Source organism: Equus caballus, chromosome 1 (assembly GCF_041296265.1).
Source record: "Equus caballus isolate H_3958 breed thoroughbred chromosome 1, TB-T2T, whole genome shotgun sequence".
In the NCBI taxonomy this organism is placed as follows: Eukaryota; Metazoa; Chordata; class Mammalia; order Perissodactyla; family Equidae; genus Equus; species Equus caballus.
This window is the reverse complement of record NC_091684.1, coordinates 11,774,375-11,796,798: the sequence shown is the minus strand read 5'-3', so window position 1 is coordinate 11,796,798 and position 22,424 is coordinate 11,774,375. Positions and strand designations below refer to the sequence as shown.

Genomic DNA, 22,424 nt, shown 5'->3' with positions numbered 1-22,424 from the left:
TCTTTGCTTATTCTAATAGTAACAAAAATTGTGAGTACTCTGATTTGATATCATGCATTTTATAGCCCATTTGATACTACAGGGGCCAAATTTATTGATCACAGTTTTCAAAACATTCAATTAACTTAGTTATATATATTTACAAATTAAATAATGTTAACTCTGTAACAAGACTGCACCAAAATTATTAGTCTATGCAGGTTATTCTATGTGATTATTTCCAATTACCACCTATATTTCAATCCAAAGACAATTAAGTTTAAATAATCCTAATAAAAGAAAAAAACAGTACATGTAAAAGTAACAATAATTTCTGTTATTCTATTTCAAGCAACATTTTCTCTGCTCGCAGAAAATATATATGTTAACTTTACTACCTAATATAAATGACAATTTTTATAGCCTGAAGATAAGGAAGAATTCATTCAATGTTCCTATTCACACAATTCTCTCAAGTTGCTACACAGTACTCTATGCTGGGTAAGCATCGAAATGCCTCAATTTCATCAGGATCACTGAGTCGATGAAGATTGTTTAGTCATTAGAGAGGAACAAACTATACCATCTGCCTCACTTTCTGCTGAGAATCTCAATAAAAAATTTTAAGTCAGTAGTGTCTGACTTAAAAATTTTAATCAGCTCATATTAAATAAGGCCATGACATCGACAGCATGACAACTTCTACTCACTTGCAAAATTAGTAAGAAAAAACAAATTATACAAAATTGTGAAATAAAATAAGCTAATTACAGTACATTCAAATGAGGAACTATTATGTAGCAATTAAAAAACTATTCTTACCAAGACTTTTTAATAACATAAACATTTCTCCAAGTTAAGTAAAAATAAACAACATAAAATGGGATGTATGACCCCCAACCATACGAAAAATTTCTCTCTGTATATATAGAGATATGTACACATACATATAAACCTGTAAAGATGGGGAAAAACATCTAATATTGTCAGTAGAGAGTTTACAAGTGATTTTTTTCTTATTCTTTTCTCTATTTCCCATATTTTTAAATAAACATGCATTAAGGTTTAATCAAAGTAGAGTTTTAAAAGCCAAGGTTGAAGAATTACTAGTAAGTATTAAATAAAATAGGAGGTATCTGAAATTTGACAAAGGACAAATAATTACTGGGTGTTCTTTCAGTGCAGTTCTTGGCTTGATTTTCTATTGACTGGGTTATTTTACAATTTGGTTGGGGCAGAGGTTAATTGAGAGATTTCTGTCCAGTGGAATAAATAACCCAAATGGTTATAGTTTAATGCCCTGTAAGACAATAACCAGTTGTTTTTATCTAACTTAGCTATCTCATCTCAACCTTTTACTAAGCCGCACGCATATATATATACACACACACACACCCCCAATATATATACATAGATATCTATAAATCTATAGATTATGATATAGATATATCTCCATATTTTCTCAATGCTCCTTGCACTAGTTTTAATGTCTTACTGGTTCATGCATCAATTAATGTATCAAATAAGATATGACATGTGTTCAAGCATTATTTGCATGAAAGTCATGATTTTACCTTTTTGAAAATTATAGTTTAACGGTTTTTGAGGTAATCCACCAAGAAGCTCAAGTGAACTCACTCAACGGAGCTAAGTAACTTAGAAGTGCCCTCACAGTCTGTCAAGCCTAGCATGTCTTTTCTTGATTCTCAAAGAGGGTCTCGCGTGGCAACACAGCTCTCACTTTGCTCTATTTCTGTCTTTTTCTCCCTCCCTACTAAGTTTGTGCTTTGTTTTTGTTTCTGGTTCTCTTAAAACCAGTTAGTTATCCCCATCAGAGGCAGCAATGGTTGGATTTGGTTTATGGTCTCTTTGGATAGATGATGGAGAGCTTTATCTGCTGGATGAGAGAAGACAGAGAATCTGGTTTGTTAGGTTTTTTTGGTCTGGTTTTTTTTTTGTGAATTCCATCAATTAAGGAGAATAGCTCTTTGAGATCCGAAGCAATGAGTTTCTGTGTTTACGTCTAATGTGTAGCTGAAGTTGTAGAACCGAAGTCAAGAGCTCGATACATGTTTGTGAATCTATAATTCAGAAAAGTTCTTTACCTCTCATTGTTATGTGAAATATTTTCCTGCCTCCAGAGGGTATTAATAAATCACACTATTACATCTCTTAATTAGAGGGGCTCTGTAAATTTGACTTAGTGATAAGTAAGCATTTATATAAATCAAATATTCTCAAAAATTCACAGAAAATAAACTCCTTACAGAAATAGCTAGCTTAGAAATATTTTAAAGATAAATCAAACTGGTTTAATAATTTTGATTTAAGAAAGGAAAAAAGTCATGTCTTTTCTCTAGTATTAAGTATAATACATGAAGGGATTTTAAAAATAGTATACGTTTCCTAAAGAAGAGAATAGTTTAAACTTTCAAAACTACTCATTGGTTTAACTAATCAAAAAGTTTACATTATTTCTACATAACGCTTAAGATTTTGAAAAACGTAAATTTGTGTTCAACCAAATTGAATTATCATTCTGACATCATTTTAAAATATTTTTTAAATCATGGTAAACTATACATAACACAAAATTTACCACTTTAACCACTGCTGAGTAATCAACTCAGCAGCATTAAGTACATTTACATAGTTGTGCAACCATCAACACTCTCCATCCCCAGAACGTTTTCATCACCTCATACTGCAACTTTGTATCTGTTAAATAATAACTCTCCATTATTTCCTTCCTCGAGCCACTCTAGTCCCAAGCAACATTACTTTCCATCTCCACGAATCTGACAGCACTAGGTACTTCAGATAAGTGGAATCACACAGTATTTGCCCTTTCATGACTGGTTTATTTCACTTAGCATAATGTCCTCAAGGTTCAACCATGCTGTAGCATGTGTCAGTTTCCTTCCTTTTTACAGCTGAATAATATTCCATCGTATGTATATACCACATTTTGTTTATCCGTTCACCTGTCCATGGACGCCTGGGTTGCTTCTACACTTCGGCCATTGTGACTAATGCTTCTATGAACACTGGTGTACAATATCTGTTTGAGTCCCTACCTTCAATTCCTTTGTGTGTATACCCAGAAGAGGGGAACTGCTGGATCATATGGTAATTCTATTTTTAATTTTTTTGAGGAACTATCACACTGTTTTCCATAGAGGCTGTATCATTTTACACGCCTGACAGCAATACACAAGGCTTCCAATTTCTCTACATCCACGACAACATTTATTGTTTTGTTTTTTTGATAACAGCCATCCTAATGGATATGAAGGTGATAACTGCTTATGGTTTTGATAAGCATTTCCCTAATGATTAGTAAAGTTGAGCAACTGACAAACTTTTTTTATATTATTATGTTTTGTGTTGGCTTAAACATAATTTCTAACATTCTTACATAATTTTAAAATTTGCGTTAACATAAGTCAACAAATTTCTTAGAAACTGAAATGATTCAAAGAAAGCTAAAAAGTTTACCCTAACATTTACAACTTAAAACTAGAAGCACAGTAATGATAAAACTTTGAACTTTACAAAGCCTAGGTAATTGAGGAAAGATTTATAGTAAATGTTTTTACTAAGTGTGATTAGAGTAAGAAAGGAATTTATTTCTGCATTTTTACTACAGAATAGATAAGAATTAAGATGTTAACCTGCCAATTAGATGTTAATGTTTACTTTACTTTGATGCTTCCCCATATTTTAAATCCTAGTTATCCAACAAAACAACTGTTAGTGAGGCATTATCTAGAAGCTCATAAGGAAAAGTAACAGAATCCCAAAACTCCTACCAAGCAGTCAGCATTTATTGCACTGCAACAAACACCTGAGAATGAAGAATGACTGTCCTAATGTGAACCCTTACTTAATGTCAGTTCAATTTAAGACTCCTACTTTCCCAGTCTTTCTTATGAGGGGAAAACATCCCACAGCGACAACCCAAACTGATATTTTTATTTAGAACTCAATGACTGCCAACATCAAACAAGACTGACATCCCCATGGAAACTAATCCACCCCAGGATTTACCATTCAAACATTTTCTGAAGCATTCATGCACATCTAATGGGTAATGAGGACTGTCGAGGCAGATGACCCTAATTTTGAACACAGATGAAAGATCCTTGGAGTAATGCTGAATACAACTACTTCCTAAAGGAGGACTAACTTGACAAAAAGATACCTTGAATGGACTTAGATTTTAAGATGCCTAAGCTAACCCAACCCCATACAAAACACTTTTTAGCAAGGAAATTTATGGCATTGTTCTATTTAATGTTTGGTTTTCTGTTCTAGTGTGCTTTCTTTTATTTCCAATCAGTTTTAATATTTTTTATCATATGAAATGTTTCCAGGAAAAGACTTCCAGTTGATATAATTTCACTATGAAACATAAGGTTTCAACTTACATGGGCTCAACTATTATATGATATTCAGAAATTAATTGGAAGTAAGTTGATTCATCAACTCAACCAAGATTTACTGAGTGCCTCTATGAGCCCAGGAAATACCATCCTGACAACCATATAAAAGACATTCAAGTATTATTGAACTGAATTGAGGGCAAGGAATAATGTCTTCAGTTAAACTGCTAGTTTGTCGGCAGCCCCACCCCTGCCAGAACTGCCCAAGAGCCCTGAGACCCAAATGGAGGGGAGAACAATCAAATGACAATCCCAATGATCTGGGAGATTTGGCTCCAGATCCTAACTGGTGCCTCTGGCCAACAATACCTTGCCTACTCAACCTGTGACTCCACAGTATGGGGCTCAGCCTGAAAACCACATGACTGTTTCCCAAACCACATAACTAGAAGAACAGCAACCTAATCCAACTTTTGCTCAATGGGTCAAGCCACTGTCTAGCTTTCCACTTCTGATTACTCAGTACCAATAACAGACTGACAACCATTCTCTGAGGGGATATAGCCCCCCTTTACTTACCTGTCTGTTCTGGCCCTTTAAACATATCTGGTCCTCCCAAGTATTATACCAGAGAACAGGTAAAAGCCTCCCCCAACTCACCAGCTCAACCTCTTCTGACCTTCTCTCACAGCACTCCAATTCAGGCCAGCTCTTGGGACTTGATTCTCAGTGTTCTCCTTGTTCAGTAAAGTTGTTTGGACTCCCTTCCCAAGTTTAGCAACACAACCTTCTGCCCACCTCACCCCTCTACTGCTACCTCTGCAAGTCCCCTTTATTTCTATGAGACCCAGTTTTGGAGGGTGGTGTCAAGATGGCAACAATAATCACTGGTAAAAGCAAGTATACATTAAAGGAAGCAGATCAACCACATATGAAGCTAACAAGAAAGTCAAAAGACAAAAGTACTAAAATGATCTCTTCATGATAAGAGGGTAACAGATACAGACACACACAAAAAAGAGGTTAGTTTTGATATCAAAAACATAAAATGTGGAGCCGGCCCCATGGCCCAGTGGTTAAGTTTGCGCACTCTGCTTTGGCAGCCCAGGGTATCAGCAATTCGGATCCTGGGTGCAGACATGGCATGCTCATCAAGCCATGCTGAAGTGGCAGCCTACATAGCACAACCAGAAGGACCTAATACTAGAATATACAACTATGTACTGGAGGGGTTGGAGAGAAGAAGAAGGAGAAAAAAGAAGATTGGCAACAGATGTTAGTTCAGGTACCAATATTACAAAAAACCAAAACATAAAATGTGAGAGAAGGGGAGCAAAAGAGCAGAGCTTTTAGCAAGAGGTCAGACTAAAGAGACCATCAATTTAATACAGATTTCTATACACATAGGCTATTATATATGAACCTCATAGTAATCACAAACAAGAAACCTATAATAAATACACAAAAAATTCAGAGAAAGGAACCCAAACATAATACAAAAGAAAGAAAGTCATCAAGCACAAGGGAAGAGAGCAAGAGAAGAAGAAAGGGACAAAGAAGAACTACTAAAACATCCAGAAAAAAAGTAACAAAATGGCAATAAGTACATTCTTATCAGTAACTACTTTAAATGTCAATGGAATAAATACTCCAATCAAAAGGCAGAGGGTGGCTGATTGGATTAAAAAAACAAGACCCATGTATATGCTGCATACAAGAGACACACTTCAGACCTAAAGACACTCACAAACTGAAAGTGAAGGGATGGAAGAAGATACTCCAAGCAAATGGAAATGACGCAAAACTGGAGTAGCAATACTTATATCAGAAAAAACAGACTTTAAAACAAAAACTGTAACAAGAGACAAAGAAGGACACTACATAATGATAAAGGGAACAATCCAAGAGGATTGTTATATCTATGCTTGTAGGATTATAAATATCTATGCACCCAACATAGAAGCATCTAAATATATAAAGCAATTATTAACAGACATAACAGGATAAATAGACAGCAACACAATAATAGTAGGGGACTTTAAAATTCCACTTACACCAATGGACAGATCATCCAAAGAGAAGATCAATAAGGAAACACTGGCCTTAAATGACACATTAGACCAGATGGACTTAGTAGATATATACAGAACATTCCATCCAAAAACCGCAGAATACACAGTCTTTTCAAATGAACATGGAACATTCTCCAGGACAGATCACACGTTAGGCCACCAAACAAGTCTTAATAAATTTAAGGAGACTGAAATAATACCAAGCATCTTTTCTGACCACAACAGTATGAAACTAAAAATCAACTGCAGGAAGAAAATTGGAAAAGCCACAAATATGTGGAGATTAAAAAAAAATGCTACTGAACAATGACTGGATCAAGGAAGAAATCAAAGGAGAAATCAAAAAATACCTGGAGACAAGTGAAAATGAAAATACAACACCTCAAAATTTATGGCATACAGAAAAAGTGGTTCTAAGAGGTTTATAGCAATACAGGCCTACCTCAATAAACAAAAAAATCTCAATTAAACAATCTAACAGTGCACCTAAAGGAAGTGGAAAAAGAAAATCAGTAGAAGGAAGAAAATAATACAAGTCAGAGCAGAAATAAATGAACTAGAGACTAAAAAACAATAGAAAAAAAATCAATGAAACCAAGAGCTGGTTCTTTGAAAAGATAAACAAAATTGACAAATCATTAGCCAGACTCACCAAGGAAAAAGAGAGAAGTCTCAAATAAATAAAATCAGAAATGAAAGAGCAGAAATTACAACAGACACCTCAGAAATACAAAAGATTATAAGAGAATACTACAAAAAGCCATACACCAACAAACTGGACAATCTAGAAGAAATGGATAAATTCTTAGACTCATATAACCTTCTAAAACTGAATCAAGAAGAAACAGAGAATTTGAATAGACCAATTACCTGTAAGGAGATCGAAACAGTAATCAAAACCCTCCCAAAAAATAACAGTCCAGGACCAGATGGCTTCCCTGGTGAATTCTACCAAACATGCAAAGAAAACTTAATACCTATCCTTTTCAAACTCTTCCAAAAAACTGAAGAGGAGAAGCTTCCTAATTCATTCTACAAAGCCAACATTACCCGATACCAAAATCAGACAAGGACAACACAGAAAAGAAAACTACAGACCGATATCACTGATGAACGTCGATGCAAAAATCTTCAACAAAATACTAGCAAACTGAACACAACAATACATTAAAAAGATGATACACCACGATCAAATGGTACTTGCTCCAGGGATTCAGGGATGGTTCAATATCTGCAAATCAATCAATGTGATATACCACATTAACAAAATGAAGATTAAAAATCACCTGATCATCTCTATAGATGCAGAGAAAGCATCTGACAAGATGGAGCATCCATTTATGATAATAACTATGAATAAAAATGGGTATAGAAGGAAGGTACCTCAACATAATAAAGGCCATACATGACCAACCCACAGCTAATATCATTCTCAAAGGAGAAAAACTGAAAGCTATCCCTCTTAGAACAGTAACCAGACAAGGATGCCCATTCTCACCACTCATATTTAACACAGTACTGGAAGTCCTAGCCAGAGCAATCAGGGAAGTAAAAGAAATAAAAGAGACCCAAATTGGAAAGGAAAAAGTAAAACTGTCACTATTTGCAGACGACATGATTTTATATATCATCTATATAAATCCTAACATATAGAAATCCTATATAAAATCCTAAACAATCCACCAAAAAACTTTTAAAAATAATAAATGAATACGGTAAAGTTGCAGGATACAAAATCAACATACAAAAATCAGTTGCATTTCTATACACTAACAATGAAGTAGCAGAAAGAGAAATTAAGAATATCATCCCATTTACAATTGCAGCAAAAAGAATAAAATACCTAAGAATAAATTTAACCAAAGAGGTGAAAGACTGTACACTGAAGACTATAAAACACTGTTTAAAGAAATTGAAGAAGACACAAAGAAATGGAAAGATATTCCATGCTCTTGGATTGGAACAATTAACATAGCTAAAATGTCTATACTTCCTAAAGCAATCTAGATTCAATGTAATCCCTACCAGGGTTCCAACAAAAATAAATAGAACAAGGAATCCTAAAATTTATATGGAACAAGAAAAGACCCTGAATATCCAATGGAATCCTGAGGAAAAAGAATAAAGCTGGAGGTACCACACTCTTTGATTTCAAAATATACTACAAAACAAAGGTAAGCAAAACAGCACAGTACTGGCACAAAAACAGACACAAAGATTAATGGAACAGAACTGAGAGCCCAGAAATAAACCCACACATCTATGGACAGCTAATTTTTGACAAGGGGGCCAAGAACATACAGTGGAGAAAGGAAAGTCTCTTTAATAAATGGTGCTGGGAAAACTGGACAGCCACATGAAAAAGAATGAAAGCAGACCATTATCTTACACCATACACAAAAATTAACTCAAAATGGATTAAAGATTTGAATGTAAAACCTGAAACCTCGAAACTTCTAGAAGAAAACATAGGCAGTATGCTCCTTGACATCAGTCTTAGTAGCATATTTTTAAGTACCATGTCTGACCAGGCAAGGGAAACAAAAAAAAATAAACAAATGGGACTCCATCAAACTAAAAAGCTTCTGTACAGCAAAGGAAACCATCAACAAAATGAGAAGACAATCTAACAACTGAGAGAAGATATTTGCAAGCCATATATCTAATAAGGGGTTAATATCCAAAATATGTAAAGAACAACATCTCAAGAACAAAAAAACTAACAAACAAAAAATGGGCAAAAGATCTGAATAGACATTTCTCCAAAGAAGATATACAGATGGCCAATGAAAAGATGTTCAATATCATTAACTATCAGGGAAATGTAAATCAAAACTATAATGAGATGCCACGTCACACCCGTCAGAATGGCTATAATTAAGAACACAGGAAACAACAAATGTTGGAGAGGATATGGAGAGAAGGGAACTCTCATACGCTGCTGGTGGGAGTGCAAACTGGTGCAGTCCTATGGAAAACAGTATGGAAATTCCTCAAAAAAATTAAGAATAGAATTAACCATACAATCCAGCTCTTCCACTTCTGGGTATTTATCCAAAGAATATGAAAACACAAATGCATAAAGACATATGCACCCCTATGTTCACTGCAGCATTATGTACAATAGCCAAGACTTGGAAGCAACATAGGTGCCCATGAAGGGACGAATGGATAAAGAAGATGTGGCATTTATACACAATGGAATACTACTCAGCCATAAGAAATTATGAAATCTGGCCATTTGTGACAACATGGATGCACCTTGAGGGTATTATGCTAAGTGAAATAAGTCAGAGGGTGAAAGTCAAATACTGTATCATCTTACTCAAAATAGAAGATAAAAACAACAACAAACAATCACAGAGAGACAGACATTGGACTGGTGGTTACCAGAGGGGAAAAAGGGAGGAACAAGGGGGAAAGGGGTGATGAGGCACAAGGGTATGGTGATGGATTGTAATTAGTCTTTGGGTGGTGACCATGATGTAATCTACACAGAAATCAAAATATAATGATGTACACCTGATTTTATATAATATTATAAACCAATGTTACTGCAAAAAAAAAAAGAAAAAAGACTCAGTTTCAGTAACAGCCATTCTCTCTTCCAAATTCTGGCCATTGGAGCTATCTTGATCTCTGAGAGCCACCCAAGCAAGGATATTTCATATGCCAACAGACTGAAGAGATGAGATGGTTAAGTTCTTATGGTCCTTTTTTTTTTTTCCTGACAGCAAACTGAATGGTACCACTGGCTATAAAGCCAGCGACCACGGTAGCTCCCCATTCCTGCTACCTCAGCTTGAAATCCAGGGCACACACAAACACACAACCAAACACATTTTATTCCAGGCTATCACACAGCTTCAAGAGAAAAGCAAGAAGTTCCCAACTCCCAAAAAAACCTTGGAAAGATTTGTTTTACAAGCTAGCAAAAAATCCTAATGGCTAACATTAATATTGAGTATTATCTAAATATTAAAAAGTTACTATTTGAATATTAATTAAAATACACCTATTTCAATACACAATATTATCTTGGTGAACAGTTAGACTCTGCAAATACCTATATCACAACTAGGGATGTAGTAGAGAAGCAAGATGTCAAGCTGAGTCAGATCTTTTCTACAGTATTTGGGGAAATTAAAGTAAGTGTAGGATTCTGTGATTTTTAACAATTTATAGAATTGTGAAACCATCACCACAATCTAATTTGGGAACACTTCTATCACCCCAAAAATTCCCACAAGCCCATCTGCAGTCAGTTCTCTACTCCTGCCTCTTATCCCAGGCAAAGACTGATCTGCTCTCTGACTCTATAAATTTCCTTTCTGGATAATGCATACAAATGGAAACACACAACATGTAGTCTTCTGTGTCTGGCTTTGCTGACCTAGCATAACGTCTTTAAGGTTCATCCACGGGCAGCACGTATCATAGTTTGTTCCTTCTTATTGCTGAATAGTATTACATAGTATGGAAATACTACATTTTGCTTATCCATTCACCAGTTTATGGACATTTGAATTGTTTCCAGCTTTTGGCCATGATGAATAATGCTACTATGAGCATTCACATACAAGTCTTTGGACGTATGTTCTCATTTTGCTTGGGTATATTCTTAAAAGTGGAATTTCTCAGCCATACAGTAATTCTATCTTTAATATTTTGAGGAACTGCCAGCCTGTGGCTATACCATTTTATATTTCCACCAGCAAAGTATGAGGGTTCCCTTTTCTCCACATCTCGCCAACCCTTGGTATTGTCTTTTGATTACAGACATTCTAGTGGGTTTATGGTGGTATCTCATTTTGGTTTTAATTCACATTTCCCTTACTGATGGTGAACATCTTTTCATATGCTTATTAGCCATTTGTATGTCTTCTCCGGTGAAATATATAATTTCAGGTCTTTTATCCATTTTTTTATCCAGGTTGTCTTATTACTACTGAGTTGTAAGAGTTCTTTTTGTTATTGATGCGAATTTAATTCCGTTTGGAGCAGAGATGACTTCAGTCCTTTTGTACAGCATATGATCTGTCTTGGTGTGCTTGAAAAAATACGTATTTTGGGTCATTGGGTATAGTGTTCAATAGATGTCAACTAAGTAAAATTGTGTGATAGTATTGTTCAAAACTATATTTCACCTAATTTTTCTATTAATCATTGAGAAAGTAGTCCTAAAGTCTCCAACTATAACTGTGAATTTGAGTATTTCTCCTTTCAGTTCCATTAGTTTTCGCTTCATGTATTTTGAGGCTCTATTTCTAAGTGTATCACATTTCAGATTACTGTGTCTTCCTATGAGGACACATAAAATTATATTATATTATATTCCTATTATAATTAATAATTATATTAATTTATTCCTATAACTATTTTATCATTATGAAATGTCTCTCGTTCCAGTAATACTCTTTGCCTGGTCTATTTTGCTAGATATGAATACATCCACCCAAACTTTCTTCTGATTAATATTTACATGGTATGTCTTACTCTGGCCTTTTACTTTTAACCTATCCATATTTTCATATTTATGGTGGATCTTGCTTTTTTTCTTTTATCTAGTCTGACAATCTGTGTCTTTTAATTGGAGTGTTTAGACCTGTACCGTCCAATAGGATAGCCACTGGCCACACGTGGCTACATAAGTTAACCAAAATTAAAAAAATAATTCAGTTCCTAAAGAGCTCAGTAGCTATGTACGACAATTGTTTATATGTGTTTTGGACAGTGCAGATGTAGAACATTTCCATACAGCAGAGTTTTGCTTTAGATCATTTATATTTGATGTAATAATCAATATGATTAGATTTAAGTGGACCATCTGGCTATTTCTTTTCTATTTGTCTCACTCGTTCTTTGTTCACCTTTCCTTCTTTTGCCCACCTTTTGTGGGACTGAAAATATGTTACCATTGCTACTGTCTTCACTATTGGATTATTAACTCTATCTCTTTCTTCTTTTATTTTAAGGCTGCTCTCAGGCAGTAGTTTTCAACAGGAAGCCATTTTACCCCCTCTGAATATTTGGCAACGTCTGGAGACATTTTGTTTGAACTCAAGGGGGAGGGTGCCACTTGCATCTATCAGGTAAGGGCCAGAGATGTTGCTAACCATCACACAATGCACAGGATAGCACTCACAAAAAAGATTTAACTGACCCAAAATGTCAATAGTGCCAAGGTTGAGCAACTACACTCTGGGTTTACAAAAGACATCTCAAACTTATCACTGCCTTCCTTCAAATAATATTATCACTTCAAGTAAGGTAAGAATCCTACAGCATATTATGGTCACATACCAGTAGCTATAATACTGAGCTCAACAAATCCACCTCTCTAAGCTCAATTTTCTTCATAAGAAAATTGGGAATATTTACCTTATGGATATTCTGTGAGAATTAAAATAATGCAAGCAAAGAGCTTAGCATAGCACCTACAGACACTACAGGTGCTAACTTCTTGATAAGTTATTATGACAACTGTTAATGCAGATTTTAATTGATCTGAAATGAAATAGAAGGATATACCTGAAGAGAAACCAAAGTAACCTACATGCCCACATGGCTTAACTTTTCTTACAAATGCGTCTCCTGCAGCTCCCACCTCCAAAATGATGATGAGATTGTACCCTACTGGACTGGCTGGCAAAGTTTGACTCAGAAGAGAATTTCAAGAATCTTTTAGCCTCTGATATGTAATCCCTTTTATTTACCTACATTTAATTGAAGACATCTGTAGATGGTGCCACACCAAATGTAATTCAGACTTAGAAATGTCAATAAAAATGTCTGTAAGGGAGAGGTCTGATGTAAACCTAGCAGGGGAGTGCACATCGGCAGCTACAGAGCCACACGAAATAAGGAATATAGTGAAAATATGTTGCCTGACTTGACGAGGTGATAAAAGCTCTTTTCCCATAAAGCTTAATGAGCTCTATTAGTCTTCAGCTTACAGGAATGTAAAAGGGTCAGCCCCACAGAGGGAAGTAACTGACTCTCCACACATGGCTCCATTCAAATGACAGCAGATCAAATTACTGATGTAATTACTATAACCTGACAATTTTGTTAGATTCATGTGGCAGTTAACTGTTTAGGACTTACAACAAAGGGACATGGTTCACTCACAGTAGTTTTGTGGATAAAGTGAAATTTAAAGTCTCCTTCATTTCCAACTGCTAGTCTCGGGTATTTTATTATCTCTACCAAATTATGTTTCTTTTATTCAAAATTAGGGAAGGTGTTTGGGTATTTACCATATTTGTAATCTTCCTTCTCCAGCTAAAACATAAGTTTAATGGCAACATCAAACATTTCGAGACTCCCAGTATTCTCTTGCCTTGGCTTTGCTCCGGATCTCAGGCTCTGTGCAGTGGCAAAGGAATTGAAATGGGCTCAGTGCTGCTGGAGATTTAGGAGTAGCAGCCACTAACTACACCATCAGGTGACCACCCCCAGGAAATTCTGGGCTAGAAAAATATCAAAAGAAGTTCCTCAAAATATTTCCCAAATATTTCAAGAAAAGCAAAGCATATTGGTCATCTTTAATTGTGATTTTTCCCTCTTCATGTCAACAAGCCCAGCAGAAAAAAATCAGCTTAGCCCAGGAAAAATACAACTCCAGATCATTAAGTGGAGAAAGCATATCATACAGAAAATGACAAAACTATCACTAAACTTTGATCATGAGACTTTCCCTTCTGTTCTTCCCCAAAGATTAAACCTTCCATACACCAATTCCCAATTCAACCAGAGTAGCAAGATGTAATTTAAAAAATACATATTTGTTTGGTACAACTCTAGGTATATGGTTGGTACACTCCAAGTCCTGGCTACATCTGAGAGCATCCAAAAATGAAAAAGACAAAGCTCCTGATCTTAAGTAGCTACAGTCTAGCTGGGAAGACAGACAGTTAACCACAGGGAAACATAAATTTTAGACCTGTGTGCTTTTAGCTGAGTCCTGCTAAATTAGGAATAAAAGCCTACCACTCTCAGCATCAGTCTCACCTAGCTGATTCATTTGTTTGTTCATTCATTCATTCAAAAAATATTTATTCGGTGCCTCCTACGTACTACTTACTATACTAAGAATGGAAACACAAGGAAGCAGTAAAAACAGGATCTTCCCTCACTGAGCTTACGTTTGAGAGAAGTCTATCAGTGAGGTCTATTTAAAAGCATCTTTGCCATTGTTTAGTAGCATCTTCAAATTGATAATTGCTACAGTGAAGCGGACATCAAACTCCAGCCGCCATATTTACCCCTTTGCAGGTAAACCACGCCAATCTAACTGCCTTCTGCTCAGCACACTTACTCCTGTTTAATCCTCTAAGCTCTTGCTGAAAGGAGAGTCCAGCCTTAAATATTATCAACATTATCTCTTCATCTAGGCTCCTGCCAGTCTTTTTTTTTTTTTTCAAGACTAGACTCTGTTTCCACATCAATCAGAGATTTCCCTGATGTACATCCTATTCAAACACTGACTACAAGAGCCATCACCAAAAAACTACCAAGGTACCTCTTCTCCCCATTGTGGCTCCTTCATGGAAGAGCAAGGGGTTAAACAATTTAACAATTTGTCGTTAATGTTAACATTTTGTGTATCTCCTTCCTAACTAATTTCTGTAAGCTCAAATTCTTTACAAATTGAGATCTGCATGTTTAATTTTGCATCCTGCTTTTCTCTCTTAATATAGCAAAAGTATTTTACACTGCTACCGTTCATCAATATGTACTCATGAACATATACGCATGATCCCCATTTTAACGGCCATAGGGTGTTCTATCATGGCTGGTGTACCATGACTTATTTGACCTTTTCCTATTGTTGGACATTAGGTTATTTATAAATTTTTTGCCATTAATAAGAATGCTATAATAAACATGCAACCGGTTCAACACAAGGTTGACATAGGGAAGCCATATTGTAGAAAAGATACCATGTCGTAACTTTGAATGACCTCTGACTAACTAACCCAGCTAGATTTGCACCCTCCAGGAGATCCACCTGTTCTGTAGATTTTATGACACCCCCCCACCCGCCCCGGCTAGGGCATATACCTCCCAGCTGCGATAAGATGATAACTTCACTGAGTTCCTTAGGAATGTGATGACCCTCCCAAACAGAGTGTATGCTGATAGCCATCATCAGTGACAAGTGAAAGACCTGGTATGGCAACTCCCAGTCTGTAACACCAGAGGGTCAACGTTCCTAACCCCCTCCCCTGTAACCCACAGGCTTATATAACTGCTTCAAGATTCTGTGCCCCCCTGAAGATGGTTCTTTTAGACATTAGTCGGCCATCCTCCCTCTTGCTAGCAAGCTGTAACAAAATGCCCTTTCTCTGCCACTATATTGTCTCTTTACGATTGGCTTTTGTCCCGTGGCGAGTAGATCGTGCCCTTTGTGCAGTAACAAACATATTTATGCAAGTTTTGTTCCCATCTTTGATTATTTCTCTGGCAGTGATCCTTAGACTAGAATTACTCAACTACAAGGTATGAATTTATATAAGGTCTTTAATACACATGACCAAACTGATTTCTGAAAAGGATGAAGTTTAAAAACATCTGATCTCATCACATCTTCCCAAGCATTCACTTAAAAAAAAGATATCTTGATAGCTAAAAAACTGTGTATCACTACTGTCTTAAACTGCATTTCTTTGATTACTTAGAAGGTTAAACTTTTAAAACATTTATTACACCATTTGTATTTCATCTCATCAACTATGATAAAATCCACCAAATATTATGTAAAAGAAAATAGTACATTTTTAAATTGATTCTAGGAGATCATTATATTAAGTATAATAACCTTTTTATCACACTTTCCCAAAATTGCCTTCTAACTATACGTGTTTTCATGAACAAATTCAGGATTTTTTACAAAATCAAATCTAATTTCCCATCCTTTCCTTGTGATACTTCCCATTCTTCTATGCTCCAGAATTGCTTCATCAGCTAAAGAGTTGGTTATATAATTTATATTTCTTCAAGTTTCTATGGCTTGGTTTTTTATTGTTTTTACACTAAACTTTATTTAAAATTCTGTGTGACAGTCATTGTGTTCAGTGTTTGCCACATATTACTCATTTCATTGTAATACTCCTGTAAGTAAGTATTTTTATCTCCATTTTTAGATTATTATAAAGACTTGCTCATGGGCCACCCAAGCCTCTCTCATTTCAAAGCCCAGAATCTTTCTACTATATAGCTCTGTTTCCGCCTTGATCCTGGATAGTTAAAAAATGTAACCAAGCCTGCATGGTACTAGCCTCTCTGGTCTGGTCAGTTTCCCCTGACAATCATTTAACCTGGCCAACTGGCCATGAGGAGTATTTGCTGTGCCAGGCTGGGCTATACTACATAACAATGATAGTTTCCCTAACAGCATGAACACAATGTTGTAGGAGCAGAAAAAGAAGCAACTGCCTCCATGTGGACAGGTCAGAGAGGGCCTCGCGGAGGACATAGTATCTAGGCTCAACCTCAAGAGGGATATGATTTGAATATGGTGGGAACAGGAACGAGAATATAAATTAGTGAAGTAAACAACAGAGACAAAAGGAAGGACAACCAAAAGGGCGGGAACAGTCTTACTGTGTGCGGCTGAAGTATACCCTAAGTACAAAATATTACTAAGATTTGAATAGCACTTTATCTACTGTTCCCATGTCCACTGCCCCATTTGAGAGGTAGGAATTACTTGCATTTTAAAGATAAGAAAACTGAGGCTGGGGACCGGCCCCGTGGCCGAGTGGTTAAGTTTGCGCGCTCCGCTTCGGCGGCCCAGGGTTCAGATCCTGGGCGCGGACATCGCACAACTTATTAGGCCATGTTGAGGTAGCATCCCACATGCCACAACAAGGAGGACCCACAACTAAAATATTCAGCTATGTACTGCAGGGGGGGGGGGGGGATTTGGGGAGAAAAAGCAGAGAAAAAAAAAAAAGAAAACTGAGGCTCAAGGAAATTGGTGATTTGCCCAGCGTTAAGTGGCTAACAAGTGAAGACGTGATCTGGAACCCAGGTCCCATTGTCTCCACACACTCCGCGGCTTCCCCTTTCCTACTCCTTTCTCAAAGTCCTGCCCATCTTCTACAAGTGGTTCCGCATCAACAGCGGCTCACAATGATATCTGCTTCTCTGAATACCTAACATTTTTTCTTTATCTCACAGTTTTATCCCTGGATTCCCAGTTCTGTACTGCAGAACCGCTATGAAGGTGAAATGAGAAAGTGAACGAAGTACCTACAGTAGTGCCTTTGTTATCAAAGAAGCTCAGTAAAGGTAAGTCCTTCGGTTTTCCCTAATCAATCCACCAATTTTAAAACGATCTCTTGCACCAAATGAAACTTTCTTGATGACAGCTTCTGCCTATGACTTCTCTAGCTCTTTTCATACACCAGGGCAGTTTATAGAGAACAAGACTGATGCTAAACAGTTATGAGAGTAATGGAGATACAAGAAGGCTCTTCAAAATGAAAGACTGATTTCACTCTACCGATTAAAAAAGAAATGTACTTAAAAAGAGGCAATGACCTGTTATGAAGGTGTATAGCTCTCTAACTTACAAGAATTCTTAACAAAAAAAGGTCTGCATTCAACTCACTACTATTATTGAAGAATATATATGTCACAACAAAATGATCACTCTTAAATTATCAAATAAATGCCTCACAAAAGATACCAATAGTGATGTTAACTTAGCAATTCTAATGTTAAGGTCAGTGAGTAAACTCTTACCTCCAAAGGTGAGTTGCAAAGGAATCTTGTGAACTGCAGTCACATTTGAATAGAATCAGTTTCATCCAATAAATGGGCAGCAAAAGGGAACACACAGAAAAAGGAAAAATTATTACATAATTTTTCAATAAGAGCATCTAAGTAAACCTAAAAGTCTGTATAAAACAAATGTTTCATACATTGTATAATTCATCCACAGAGTATAGAAAAGTTCAATCTAGCCCATAGTAGGTACCCAACTATTTGAATTAGTTTAAACAAACATTTTTTAAAAGTTGGATAAAAGTAAGTAAGGCACAACAAATTAGTCCTGAAATATTTCATTTTTTAAAATTTTATCTCACGACCCCATATAATAAAACCTCTAAGGGAGGAATCAGCAATCTTCCTGACCAGAAATGCCACAGGCCAAGTTAAGTAAATGCCAAAGAAGAAAATGATATAAACCCAAGGGGGAACTGAGGAGAGAGAAATAAAAGTCAAGACCCAGAGAGGAGGTTGGGTGACAGTGAGGGAGCTCACACCTCCACATGTGGCACCTGCGCTGTGGTGTTTACCCTGCTCTGCCCTTTCTCTTTCTCTCAGCCTCATATGCATTATTTTTTCTCTCTGCTTTCTGTTTCTTTGACACACATGGAGACTTACAGAATTTCATCTAGAACTAAGTGTTATATGCTGTTTCTCAGTATTTAAATAAACATAAATTTTGTGGAAGGAGGAGCCATGAAAAAATGGCAAATCAAATCGCAGGTTAGCTCTGAAATGAGGACTGTCCACGTAACTTCACACATATTCATGATGGCAATTCATAATGTGTTCTTAGATGTTATTTACAAAATCAACATTTCAAATCCTTTGAGTGTCACTGTAATAATAAAATACCCAAGGAGTATAAACTCTTGTTCTTCCTAAATGCAAAGTAACTAGAATAAAAGGCAACAGCAGGCCTGTTTCCAAACTCTTAAACTTCCTCTCCACAACAAAGCCAACTAGTACTCACAGGGAATACAAATAATTTGACTCTCTTTTAGAGATACACATTGAAGTATTTCTCAATGAAGTTACATGATGTCTGGGATTTCTTTCAAAATCACTGGGGGGTCAGGAGGGAAGTGTGTAAATAAAGTGAGACTGGCCATTAGATTAAATTAGTGAGAGGAGGAGGTGGATAGATGTGGATTCATTATACCATTCTCTCTACTTTGTGAATGTTTATAGTTTAAAAAAGATATCAGACACTTCCTCCCCCAAAACTAAAGCAAATACAATCCTAAAATATTACCAGTGCACACGAAAGCCACATAATTAACTAGCATCATCTAGGCCCTAGATGATGGAAGTGTACTAAAATACAAAAACCGTAAGATTTTTTCTTCATTTAAATGATATCAATATGCAATTCAATGATATTAACTGTCAAGAGAACTTTCTGAAAGTGCAAGATATACCAAAATTTTCATAATGCTAATAGGAAACAAGTAATTCTATTAAAATTTAAAGTTCAACCTTTGTGGTCTTGGATTCTTTTTTTTGTTTCTGCTGAGGAAGATTCGCCCTGAGTAATATCAGTGCCAGTCTTCCTCTATCTTATATGTATGTTGCTGCCACAGCATGGCTGACAAGTACTATAGGTCCGTGCCAGGGATCCAAACCTGAGAACCTGGGTGGCAGAAGTGGAGTGCACCGAACTTAACTACTACACCATGGGGCTGTCCCCTTAGATTCTTTTTACAGTAGGCCAAGATAAGACAATCCCTACCCTTCCTCCCAAGAGTAAAAAGTGATAGTTGAAATACTAGCCAGTTTTAACAGTGGAGAAAAATGAGGCATGGTGAATTTTTATTTTAAAGTAAGAAATTTGCTGTTGTAGAGTTCCTATGCTTTTCCCCAGCAGGTACATGTTAACCATATTACACACATTATACTTTGGAATTTAGAAGTAGTTCTGATTCAGTAATAATTGATGTGTCAAGTAGAATGGAAGTTACTTTAAATAACAATAAAGAGAAGCATATCAACACTTTCCAAGAAAACTAATGTCTCCTTTAAGCTCCAATAATTTACATACGTCTTTGTCATGTGTATACGTAACACTCCTGTCACAGCTTTTTCAATAGACCTAAAAATTCTTGTCCTGTTTGAAGCTGCCAAAACATGAAACACATAAATAAAAGTTCTCAATTCCCTGAGCAGTAAAAACAGAATAACAAACCATAAGACACACATTCATGCTCCTATTCACAGGACACGAAAAAGGTCCAAAATTGCTGCTTCTCAATTATTGCACCAGAAAAACTCACTGCTATTTCCCTTCACTTAATTACTTAGTAAATTCTTTTGTAATGAAATTACACATATTCAGTACAAATGCTAACACTTTAAAAAAGAACAATTATAAAAAAAGCAAATGTAATTGCAAAATACATTTTGCATATACACTGAAATTGACAGTAGAAACAGATTCCTTTTAACAAATACCCCCATGATGTCTGCTCAGTATAAAAAATGGCTCAATTTTGCTGTCAATCTAAAATTACCCTAAAAAATAAAGTCTATTATAATAACAACAAAAAAGACTATGGCCACAGCTGGTAGCCCACATTAATATCACTTTTTTAATGTGGCTGCTCAAAAATACTGTGTAATGGGTATAGTTAATTAATAGGTTTAAGAGAAAGATCTTATTCTAGATATTTAGGGCTAATATTGAGAAAAGAATTTAGTATGTTTTAACAAAATATCTTATTGATTTTATAGATAGGAATATACTTATTCTAGAAACAACTGGAGGTAAACATAGCCATAGTCTCTATCTTTCTATGTATTTATTTTAAAGATTACTTCTAGGAAATATCTCAATTTAACATAGTTGAAAATGGGACAACCTGCCTGACATTTGTCTTTTCAAACTTAAACAGGTAAGTTTCTTGTCAACAACAATATTAATAACATTATTAATCTGATTCACTTGATAAAATTCATAAAAATTTTAAATGTCAAATATTCTGTGCAGTCTTGAATTTTTAAAAAACACAAGGATTATATGTTCTATATTTAGAATCCAGGCATAAAGGGCATCAGTACCATTTTCAAAATCTTTTGGACCTCTAAAAAGAGAAAAAGAATACACACAGGTCAGTGCTTGTGTTTCATAGCTATGTACTGACCTTGCTTGTCTTAAGCATCTTACTTAGCACTCCTAGTGCCATTACTCTATTCCTCACTGGTAGCCTGTCTCTTAACACCTTCTCATTCCTTCCAGGAAGCGCTTAATGCTTACCAAAATTTTCTAAACAGTTTTCTACGCACACAAAATTGTAGTTAAACCACCTGTCAGTTATGATTAGTAAATTCTTTCTGTTTTCAAGACTTCTTACTAGCCATGCCAGTTACTTGTAGGGGGCACGAAGTGGGGGGGGGGGGGGGGGGGGGGGGCCGGCAGAGAAAAGTAGAGAAGAATACATACTACTAATTTTGTCAAAATATCCCAGCAAAACTATAATTAATTATTTATCTTTGTAATACAATTCAACACATAAGTAATTTTGACTACTATGTTCTGGAAAGGGCTTTTCTGTTTAACAAGGAACAATGTTAAATTCCTACATTTTAAAGAAAAAAGGTACAGTGAACAGCAATTTTTGCAAGATAAGCCACAAAATTTTTTTCTAAACCAAGGAAAATCAATGAGGTGTATCTATTTCTCAAAGTGGAATTCCAAGTGTTATAAGTGGTCATAAAGATTATCCAAAATTTTCCCGTATTAACAAAATTCCTCTTCTGGTCCTATTTTTCTGGTCTGTCACCCTAGCACATAGTACATACTATCTTACATAATTGTCAGGGGACAGGTCTCACCATTTTAGGCTATACTCTAATAAAATCTTTATTTAAAATTTTGCAATTATCAATCTAAATCATACCTCAGTGTAAAATACTAAGTTCCCTATCAGGAATCTGGAAGCTTTCATTCAGCTAAGCGTCTGAACTGTGTTAAGGTAAATAACGTTTCAGACTCCCTTCCCATCCCCCCACAATTTCTGGTACATAAATTTACACTATTTTAAATTGACTGTTTTAAGGCGGTGTAAAAACTAAGTTTTATGTTAAGAATGTCTCTCATAAATCTACAATTCTTAGAAATTGATTCCACAAAAGAGTCATTATTTCATATTTCACTGTAGAAAAATGGAACCTTCAAAAGCAGCCTAAAAACACAGCTAACTCCCATCTA

The 22,424-nt window shown here is 35.8% G+C and overlaps 1 protein-coding gene across 21 annotated transcripts in view; it reads right to left on the bottom strand.

The window, feature by feature from the left end:
- Nucleotides 1-22,424, bottom strand: part of ATE1 (arginyltransferase 1) — a 163,795-nt gene that overhangs the window by 94,330 nt on the left and 47,041 nt on the right. For 18 of the 21 annotated variants that reach the window (XR_011436097.1, XR_011436110.1, XR_011435634.1 and 15 more), the window contains one exon: nt 18,191-18,223. The exons of the other annotated variants lie outside the window; for them this stretch is intronic. Coding sequence is in view for 12 of the 18 variants with exons in the window: in XM_070259243.1 (XP_070115344.1) it covers nt 18,191-18,223 (33 nt within the window). In the remaining 6 variants the exon portion in view is untranslated. The remainder of the gene's footprint in view (nt 1-18,190; nt 18,224-22,424) is intronic. 21 annotated transcript variants of the gene reach the window in all.